The 11,005-nt window shown below is 41.1% G+C and overlaps 1 protein-coding gene across 3 annotated transcripts in view; it reads left to right on the top strand.

Moving 5' to 3' along the window:
* The first annotated feature begins 9,512 nt into the window (after positions 1-9,512).
* The window catches only part of LOC308094129 (butyrophilin-like protein 2), a 72,653-nt gene continuing 71,160 nt past the window's right edge, over positions 9,513-11,005 (top strand). For all 3 annotated transcript variants that reach the window (XM_080440601.1, XM_080440600.1, XM_080440599.1), the window contains exon 1: positions 9,513-9,625. In XM_080440601.1, the coding sequence (XP_080296727.1) occupies positions 9,520-9,625 (106 nt within the window). In that variant the 5' untranslated portion in view covers positions 9,513-9,519. The remainder of the gene's footprint in view (positions 9,626-11,005) is intronic.

The following is an 11,005-nucleotide window of genomic DNA, read 5'->3' as shown; positions in this document are numbered from 1 at the left end:
ATGCTGCTCTCAGGGCAGCTTAAATTATATACATACAACAACATTGATTTGCTGCTCTCAGGGCACTTTCTCATTGCTGGTCTCAGGGCAGCTTATAGCCTTCTACGGGTATATGCTGCTCTCAGGGCAGCTTAAATGATATACATACAACAACAACAACAACAAAATTAATTTGCTAATCTGAGGGTACTTTCTCAATGCTGGTCTCAGGGCAGCTTATAGCCCTTTACAGGTATAATGCAACAATGTGAATTTAATGCTCTGAGGGCAGTTTCTCAATGCTGCTCTCAGGGCAGCTTAAATGATATACTAACAACAAAATTAATTTGCTGCTCTGAGGAAAGTTTCTCAATGCTGGTGTCAGGGCAGCTTATGGCCTTTTACAGGTATATATGTGCAAAAACGTTGATTTGCTGCTGTCAGGGCACTCTCTCAATAATGCTCTCAGGGCAGCTTAAATGATATAAATACAACAACATTAATTTGCTGCTCTGAGGGCAGTTTTTCAATGCTGGTCTCAGGGCAGCTTATAGCCTTTTAAAGGTATATGTATGCAACAATGTTAATTTGCTGCTCTCAGGGCAGTTTCTCAATGCTGCTTTCAGGGCATCTTAAATGATATACGTACAACAAATTTGATTTGCTGCTCTGAGGGAGGTTTCTCAATGCTGGTCTCAGGGCAGCTTATAGCCTTCAACAGGTATATGTATGCAACAATGTTAATTTGCTGCTCTCAGGGTAGTTTCTTAATGCTGGTCACAGGGCAGCTTATAGCCTTCTACAGGTATATGCTGCTCTCAGGGCAGCTTAAATGATATACATACAACAACAACAACAACAACATTAATTTGCTAATCTGAGGGTACTTTCTCAATGCTGGTCTCAGGGCAGCTTATAGCCCTTTACAGGTATAATGCAACAATGTGAATTTAATGCTCTGAGGGCAGTTTCTCAATGCTGCTCTCAGGGCAGCTTAAATTATATACATACAACAACATTGATATGCTGCTCTCAAGGCACTTTCTCATTGCTGGTCTCAGGGCTGCTTATAGCCATTTACAGGTATATAAATGCAACAATGTTAATTTGCTGCTCTGAGGGAAGTTTCTCAATGCCGGTCACAGGGCAGCTTATAGCCTTCTATGGGGTATATACTGCTCTCAGGGCAGCTTAAATTATATACATACAACAACAACAACAACATTAATTTGCTAATCTGAGGGTAGTTTCTCAATGCTGGTCTCAGGGCAGCTTATAGCCATTTACAGGTATATAAATGCAACAATGTTAATTTGCTGCTCTGAGGGAAGTTTCTCAATGCTGGTCACAGGGCAGCTTATAGCCTTCTATGGGGTATATGCTGCTCTCAGGGCAGCTTAAATTATATACATACAACAACAACAACAACAACAACATTAATTTGCTAATCTGAGGGCAGTTTCTCAATGCTGCTCTCAGGGCAGCTTATAGCCTTCTACAGGTATATAAATGCAGCAATGTACATTTTCAGGGCACTTTCTCAATGCTGCTCTCAGGGCAGTATCTCAATTGTGGTCTCATGCTGGTCTCAGGGCAGCGTATAGCCTTCTACAGGTATATAGATGCAACAATGTTAATTTGCTGCTCTGAGGGCAGTTTCTCAATGCTGCTCTCAGGGCAGCTTAAATGATAAACATTAAACATCATTCATTTGCTGCTCTGAGGGAGGTTTCTCAATGCTGGTCTCAGGGCAGCTTATAGCCTTTTACAGGTATAATGCAACAATGTTAATTTGATGCTCTCAGGGCAGTTTCTCAATGCTGCTCTCAGGGCAGCGTATAGCCTTCTACAGGTATATAAATACAGCAATGTAAAATTTCAGGGCACTTTTTCAATGCTGCTCTCAAGGCAGTTTCTCAATGCTGGTCTCAGGGCAGCTTAAATTATATACTAACAACAAAATTAATTTGCTGCTCTAAGGGCAGTTTCTCAATGCTGGTGTCAGGGCAGCTTATAGCCTTTTACAGGTATATGCAAAAATGTTGATTTGCTGCTGTCATGGCACTTTCTCAATAATGCTCTCAGGGCAGCTTAAATGATATAAATACAACAACATTAATTTGCTGCTCTGAGGGCAGTTTTTCAATGCTGGTCTTAGGGCAGCTTATAGCCTTTTAAAGGTATATGTATGCAGCAATGTTAATTGGCTGCTCTCAGGGCAGTATCTCAATGCTGCTCTCAGGGCATCTTAAATGATATACATACAACAACATTAATTTGCTGCTCTGATGGAGGTTTCTCAATGCTGGTCTCAGGGCAGCTTAAAGCCTTCAACAGGTATATAGATGCAACAATTCTAATTTGCTGCTCTGAGGGCAGTTTCTCAATGCTGGTCTCAGGGCAGCTTAAAACCTTCAACAGGTATATGTATGCAACATTTTTAATTTGCTGCTCTCAGGGTAGTTTCTTAATGCTGGTCTCAGGGCAGCTTATAGCCTTCTAAAGGTATATGCTGCTCTCAGGGCAGCTTAAATTATATACATACAACAACAACAACAACAACAACAACAACAACAACAACAACATTAATTTGCTAATCTGAGGGTACTTTCTCAATGCTGGTCTCAGGGCAGCTTATAGCCCTTTACAGGTATAATGCAACAATGTGAATTTAATGCTCTGAGGGCAGTTTCTCAATGCTGCTCTCAGGGCAGCTTAAATTATATACATACAACAACATTGATTTGCTGCTCTCAGGGCACTTTCTCATTGCTGGTCTCAGGGCAGCTTATAGCCTTCTACGGGTATATGCTGCTCTCAGGGCAGCTTAAATGATATACATACAACAACAACAACAACAAAATTAATTTGCTAATCTGAGGGTACTTTCTCAATGCTGGTCTCAGGGCAGCTTATAGCCCTTTACAGGTATAATGCAACAATGTGAATTTAATGCTCTGAGGGCAGTTTCTCAATGCTGCTCTCAGGGCAGCTTAAATGATATACTAACAACAAAATTAATTTGCTGCTCTGAGGAAAGTTTCTCAATGCTGGTGTCAGGGCAGCTTATGGCCTTTTACAGGTATATATGTGCAAAAACGTTGATTTGCTGCTGTCAGGGCACTCTCTCAATAATGCTCTCAGGGCAGCTTAAATGATATAAATACAACAACATTAATTTGCTGCTCTGAGGGCAGTTTTTCAATGCTGGTCTCAGGGCAGCTTATAGCCTTTTAAAGGTATATGTATGCAACAATGTTAATTTGCTGCTCTCAGGGCAGTTTCTCAATGCTGCTTTCAGGGCATCTTAAATGATATACGTACAACAAATTTGATTTGCTGCTCTGAGGGAGGTTTCTCAATGCTGGTCTCAGGGCAGCTTATAGCCTTCAACAGGTATATGTATGCAACAATGTTAATTTGCTGCTCTCAGGGTAGTTTCTTAATGCTGGTCACAGGGCAGCTTATAGCCTTCTACAGGTATATGCTGCTATCAGGGCAGCTTAAATGATATACATACAACAACAACAACAACAACAACAACAACATTAATTTGCTAATCTGAGGGTACTTTCTCAATGCTGGTCTCAGGGCAGCTTATAGCCCTTTACAGGTATAATGCAACAATGTGAATTTAATGCTCTGAGGGCAGTTTCTCAATGCTGCTCTCAGGGCAGCTTAAATTATATACATACAACAACATTGATTTGCTGCTCTCAGGGCACTTTCTCATTGCTGGTCTCAGGGCAGCTTATAGCCATGTACAGGTATATAAATGCAACAATGTTAATTTGCTGCTCTGAGGGAAGTTTCTCAATGCTGGTCACAGGGCAGCTTATAGCCTTCTATGGGGTATATGCTGCTCTCAGGGCAGCTTAAATTATATACATACAACAACAACAACAACAACATTAATTTGCTAATCTGAGGGTAGTTTCTCAATGCTGGTCTCAGGGCAGCTTATAGCCATTTACAGATATATAAATGCAACAATGTTAATTTGCTGCTCTGAGGGAAGTTTCTCAATGCTGGTCACAGGGCAGCTTATAGCCTTCTATGGGGTATATGCTGCTCTCAGGGCAGCTTAAATTATATACATACAACAACAACAACAACAACAACAACATTAATTTGCTAATCTGAGGGCAGTTTCTCAATGCTGCTCTCAGGGCAGCTTATAGCCTTCTACAGGTATATAAATGCAGCAATGTACATTTTCAGGGCACTTTCTCAATGCTGCTCTCAGGGCAGTATCTCAATTGTGGTCTCATGCTGGTCTCAGGGCAGCGTATAGCCTTCTACAGGTATATAGATGCAACAATGTTAATTTGCTGCTCTGAGGGCAGTTTCTCAATGCTGCTCTCAGGGCAGCTTAAATGATAAACATTAAACATCATTCATTTGCTGCTCTGAGGGAGGTTTCTCAATGCTGGTCTCAGGGCAGCTTATAGCCTTTTACAGGTATAATGCAACAATGTTAATTTAATGCTCTCAGGGCAGTTTCTCAATGCTGCTCTCAGGGCAGCGTATAGCCTTCTACAGGTATATAAATACAGCAATGTAAAATTTCAGGGCACTTTTTCAATGCTGCTCTCAAGGCAGTTTCTCAATGCTGGTCTCAGGGCAGCTTAAATTATATACTAACAACAAAATTAATTTGCTGCTCTAAGGGCAGTTTCTCAATGCTGGTGTCAGGGCAGCTTATAGCCTTTTACAGGTATATGCAAAAATGTTGATTTGCTGCTGTCATGGCACTTTCTCAATAATGCTCTCAGGGCAGCTTAAATGATATAAATACAACAACATTAATTTGCTGCTCTGAGGGCAGTTTTTCAATGCTGGTCTTAGGGCAGCTTATAGCCTTTTAAAGGTATATGTATGCAGCAATGTTAATTGGCTGCTCTCAGGGCAGTATCTCAATGCTGCTCTCAGGGCATCTTAAATGATATACATACAACAACATTAATTTGCTGCTCTGATGGAGGTTTCTCAATGCTGGTCTCAGGGCAGCTTAAAGCCTTCAACAGGTATATAGATGCAACAATTCTAATTTGCTGCTCTGAGGGCAGTTTCTCAATGCTGGTCTCAGGGCAGCTTAAAACCTTCAACAGGTATATGTATGCAAAAAAATGTAATTTGCTGCTCTCAGGGTAGTTTCTTAATGCTGGTCTCAGGGCAGCTTATAGCCTTCTAAAGGTATATGCTGCTCTCAGGGCAGCTTAAATTATATACATACAACAACAACAACAACAACAACAACAACAACATTAATTTGCTAATCTGAGGGTACTTTCTCAATGCTGGTCTCAGGGCAGCTTATAGCCCTTTACAGGTATAATGCAACAATGTGAATTTAATGCTCTGAGGGCAGTTTCTCAATGCTGCTCTCAGGGCAGCTTAAATTATATACATACAACAACATTGTTTTGCTGCTCTCAGGGCACTTTCTCATTGCTGGTCTCAGGGCAGCTTATAGCCTTCTACGGGTATATGCTGCTCTCAGGGCAGCTTAAATTATATACATATAACAACAACAACAACAACAACAACAACAACAACATTAATTTGCTAATCTGAGGGTACTTTCTCAATGCTGGTCTCAGGGCAGCTTATAGCCCTTTACAGGTATAATGCAACACTGTAAACTCAGGGCAGTTTCTCAATGCTGCTCTCAGGGCAGCTTAAATGATATACATACAACAATATTAATTTGCTGCTCTGAGGGCAGTTTCTCAATGCTGGTGTCAGGGCAGCTTATTGCCCTTTACAGGTATATATATGCAACAATGTTAATTTGCTGCTCTCAGGGTAGTTTCTCAATGCTGCTCTCAGGGCACTTTCTCAATGCTGCTCTCAGGGCACTTTCTCAATGCTGCTCTCAGGGCAGCTTATAGCCTTCTACAGGTATATAGATGCAACAATGTTAATTTGCTGCTTTGGGGCAGTTTCTCAATGCTACTCTCAGGGCAGTTTAAATGATACACATAACATCATTAATTTGATGCTCTGAGGGCTCTGAACCCGCCTCCGTCCCCAAATCCCGCCCCTGGCCCCGCTTCCCGCTCTCTCTGATTGGACAGGCGGGGAGAACCAATGAAATTGAATGCTGCCCTCAGAAGGCATTCCAATGACTATAAGTCACATCTGCCTGCAGCAGCAGCTCTGTTAAGCCCCGCATCCCTGTGATAATGATATAGAATATAGATGATGTATAGAATATATTATAATGAGATAATGATTATTCTGGAATTGGTCGCTTTCATTGCCGTTTCCTCAGCAGAAAACCATCCGTTCCTTTTTTTTTTCAATGGATTAAGTAGCCGTCTGCCAGCCTGCAGATGGATAGATCATGGATGCTATATTGATAATTCTTATCACTAAATGCCTAGTCTCAGTAGTCTGTCCTGTCATATATCTCACGTGAGTAGCAAATACTGTACTCGACTATTCCGCCAAAGATGAGAACGGTACATGCCGCAACCAACTGTACAGGAAAATAGGGCATGTGAGAACGCCTCTCCTACTGCACACATGTCCTGTCACTATACAGCAAGGCCTACCTACAGTATATACCTTTCAAGCAGGCGTGATTCACCCAGTGGAGATAGTCGGGGGAGGGGTTTGCCAACCGGTCCCGTACGTTCCCAAATCACGCCCCCAGGGACACCTTTCAGACTGTAGGACAGCCATGTATCAGGGAGAAAAATAAGAAACCAGGTGTGCTGAATAATGAATCCCACTTGATCTTAAATTAGGCATATAAGGGCAGTTTTTGAAGATCCGGATCCAGATCTCGGTGGATCCAGTCCAGGTCTTTTTTCCTAATTCAAATAGTAATTTCAACATGAAGTTGAAATGTTTCTTTTTTTTAAACGCCCTACTGGGTTTTGTGATGTTATATATTGACATAATCTTCTTGGTTTGCATGCGTTTATTTATTAAAGAGACATGAAAGCTGTTAAAGGGCAAGACCACTTTGTTAGAGGTTTGGGTTGTGTATAGTTACCAAGTTGCAGTGGCGGAACAACCCAAAGCCGGGCCGGGAGGCACAGCACAGTGATCAGGCCCCCCCTGCGCATGCACGCGCGCGCAGAGGGGGCGGATTCGGGGGGGGGGGGCGGATTCGGTCACAGGGGGGGGGGCGGATTCGGTCACTTTTTGGGGGGCTTTTTGTCACTTTATTTCGGTTTTAGGGTTAGGGTAGGGTTAGGTTAGGGTTATGTTGTTTAATTCTTATTTTTGCCTGATTTTACCGATTTATTATCTGACGGCCCGGGCCCTCTTGGGTCGCGGGCCCGGAGGCGGCCGCCTCCCTGGCCTCCCCGGACGCTCCGCCACTGCCAAGTTGTCATGACGTAACTACAAAGGTGGACAAGGAATCCAAAATAATTGCTCCATTGATTAGATTTAGCTATTTGATTAGGAAGAAAACCCGGACTGGATATGCGGCTCCGGATCCGGATCTTCAAATAGTAAAATCAACAGGAAGTTAAAATTGTATTAAAAAACAGTACTGGGTTTGGTGATGTTCTACATTGTCTGAATCAGCTTTGTTTGCGTTCTTTTACATGCTAAAACAGTGACTTTTAGAGATGTTTCACTGTACAATGAGGAGCATATTTTGAATCATCAATTTCTAATCAATGGAGCAATTATCTTTGATCTCTTGTCCACCTTTGGAGTTACATCATGGCAAGGTAACTACACAACCCAAACCTCTACCAAAGTGGTCTTGCCCTTTAAACTAAGCAATATAATTCAATGTAGAGACTATTTTTTTGATTATCACTTTCTGATCAATGTTGAAGAAATATTAATACCATAATGTGGATAATTTCACCCACTCTACCTGTTGTATGAGATGAAGTTGAATTCTAAATGTTATTTTTCATAGTATTGACACTATGGATATAAAAAGAAAACAGTAATGGCAAAACATTAACATTTGTGATGCTGTAAATACTTTGTTAAGCCTAAATTATGCACCATGAGCTTGTGGATTGGCAATTGTCACTGCTCAACACCATTGTGCGCCAAGGTATAAATCAGACTTTAGTAGAGGACACGTAACTGAAATGAAAAAGGGTCTGAACGCATGCAATATCCTCCAGTCCAGGGTTTTATAGTTAGAAGTGGGTTCAATGGACCAATACTATGTTTTAGCCCATGAATGTAATAATCCAATCAAATTACTCTAAAACATATCATACACATTTTATTACATTATATTCATGTGTTTTACATTTTTCTCAAATTTAAAATGTATGTTTTCTAGCATTGGACTAACAAAATGAGTGGACTGTGTTTTCTCTTATCTCAGTAAGAGTGCTCTCGACCACTCTTAAAATTGGTTCTTACGTAAGAGAAAAGCAAACATAAGAAACAATGCTAGTTAAGAACAAAATAAGAGAAAATCTGCTTCCTGAATGAGGCCCATTATTTTCCTTTCTTTGGATCATTGATCTCTCTGTGATCATGACTTGTGGCTTATACTTGCTTTGAACTGTGTGTATTTCATGTACCAATTGATTTAATTTTTAGGATTGCAATGTAAACCCATCCTCTCTGCCTGGCCTACTTGTTGTTAACTAGTTGTACGAAAGCTTGTTTTATTGTTGTATTGTTTTATTGGATCTTGTTTAGTCGATACACTTATTTGTTTTAGCTCATGCTCATTTGATTTTGCTATTTTTGTCTCATCTGTTTAAGGAAATAGGTAGCTGATATAATGCACTTTTACCTTAGCGCTAGGTATACTCTTGGTTGCTTGTTTTTGCAGAAAATGCACTTAAGACTTCTGGTGATTAGTAGTTTTCGTTCCCTACCTATGTTGAATGCACTTATTGTAAGTCGCTTTGGATAAAAGCGTCTGCTAAATGACTGTAATGTAATAATGTAAACAAGGCCAAAAATATTTTTTTTGTTCAATCCTTTTGAAGAAAAAGAATAAACTCATCTGCTCCAATGTAAATGTATTGACAATGTTGTCAATACATTTACATTGGAGCAGATGAGTGTGCGGGTTTATTCTTTTTATTCATATTACTTTCCAACCCAGCGCCTCAATGAAGTGATGTGCGTATTCTATTAGTTTTCATATTGTTCAATCCTTTTGACATGTTTTGTGTTGTACCTGATGTAATATAGTTACAAATGTTTTATTACCTTTAACACAAATTGCTAATCGGTATTTGCTGTACTAGCGTCACAATCTTGTCAATAAAGTTCATTCATTCAATGCAGTGAATGCACACATGCGGACACACACAGGGCAGCTTATTGTTCCACCTCACATGTTTGTCTTTGGCTAAATGACATTGCCAACTCAAACCTTACTACACAGCTTTTAACATTGATATCTTGTTTTAGAAGTATAGCAATAGCATCTAATCATTGATTTTATAACATGCTATCAGTGCCACCTCCTGGTTGGGCTGTGGAGCTACACAAAAGGTTGAAGTTCTATGACTCGGTTAAGGGCTACTGTGACACAAACGAAAACGAAAGGATCTTTGATCCTTTTTGAAGGGGCAGCCAAACATGGCAGATCACTCCGTCTCACATGTCAGTGTTTTAACAGTAAAATCATGTATTTATTTCTACATTTTGCTGGTGTGGAGCAGCTGTTACAACACATCTGTTACAGGTAATGTTATGGCCGGATCTACTTCTAGTCTTTACACTATTTACAGAGTTATGGACAGACAAGGGGATTCAGCAGATCATGGCTTTATTGGTGGAGAAAACGTTTTGGAAAAAAGGGGCAACAAGGTGTTGACGTTTTCTGTTCTTTTGTTCTTGTTGTTTTCTTATAAAAATGGATGTGTTTGTTTCTGATGTTGAAAAGTAAGCAAAATGAAATGTAGAGAAATCCTCCCTCAATTCATAGAGGAAGTATAACATACTGCCTGAAACATGACTGACTGACTGACTGACTGACTGACTGACTGGCTGGCTGGCTGGCTGGCTGGCTGGCTGGCTGACTGACTGACTGACTGACTGGCTGCAGTCAGTGTCTACAAAGTATGGCTGCTTCCAGACATAATGTACGCTTATCTACAGATTGGGCCCAATACGCTTTAAGTTTAGAAGCTGAACACTGAACGTTATATTGTGACCAAACAAACATCCATAAGGACACTACCAAGAGTTTACCCCATGTTTGTCTGTCTGTCTGTCTGTCTGTCTGTCTGTCTGTCTGTGAGTGTGTGACGTATGGGTGCTGGTATTCAGGCAGTGCTCTTCTATTTGATGTGGGCGCTGGTATTCAGGCAGTTCTACTCTATTTGATGTGGGCGCTGGTATTCAGGCAGTTCTACTCTATTTGATGTGGGCGCTGGTATTCAGGCAGTACTACTCTGTTTGACCACTTGAATAAATGTATACATGATCATCAAAGGTGAAAGAAAGTCTGCTCCCTTGTGCGCGCGCTCTCTCTCTCTCTCTCTCTCTCTCTCTCTCTCTCTCTCTCTCTCTCTCTCTCTCTCTCTCTCTCTCTAATGGAGAAAGGGTTACATCCATAAAGCTAGGTGTTGTGTCTGTCTGTAGACAGATCCACTCTGTTTCAGTGTGTACGGTATGTGTCTGAATACCACGTGACCCACCACTGCTGGCTCATTGGCCCTCACTGTGGGCCTACAGATCTACCTGTAGACCCTTACAGTTAGATCTGTAGGCCTACGTGTAGCAGGTGATTTGGTGTCAGCAGTAGCAGCACTCTGTCGCTCCAGTGTTGTGATGGGTGTTGTTGACACCACACAACATGCCACCACAATCCAGACATAGATATGTTTAATGTGCATAATAGCCAGCATAAGTCTGACTCAAATGTGAAGTTTACTCCTAAACTGTAAAGGAGGATGGGGTGGAGGAGGAAAGCTTACAGCAGCAGTAGCAGCATCAGTGTTTATCAGCGTTTATCAGTGTTCATCAGTGTTTATCAGCGTTTATCAGCATTTATCAGCATTTATCAGCGTTCATCAGTGTTTATCATTGTTTATCAGTGTTTATCAGCGTTGAGAAGCAG

Source organism: Gymnoscopelus braueri, assembly GCF_963280865.1.
Source record: "Gymnoscopelus braueri genome assembly, chromosome: 10".
NCBI lineage: Eukaryota > Metazoa > Chordata > Actinopteri > Myctophiformes > Myctophidae > Gymnoscopelus > Gymnoscopelus braueri.
Note: the sequence above shows the minus strand (reverse complement) of the source record. Positions and strands in the feature narration are given on the sequence as shown.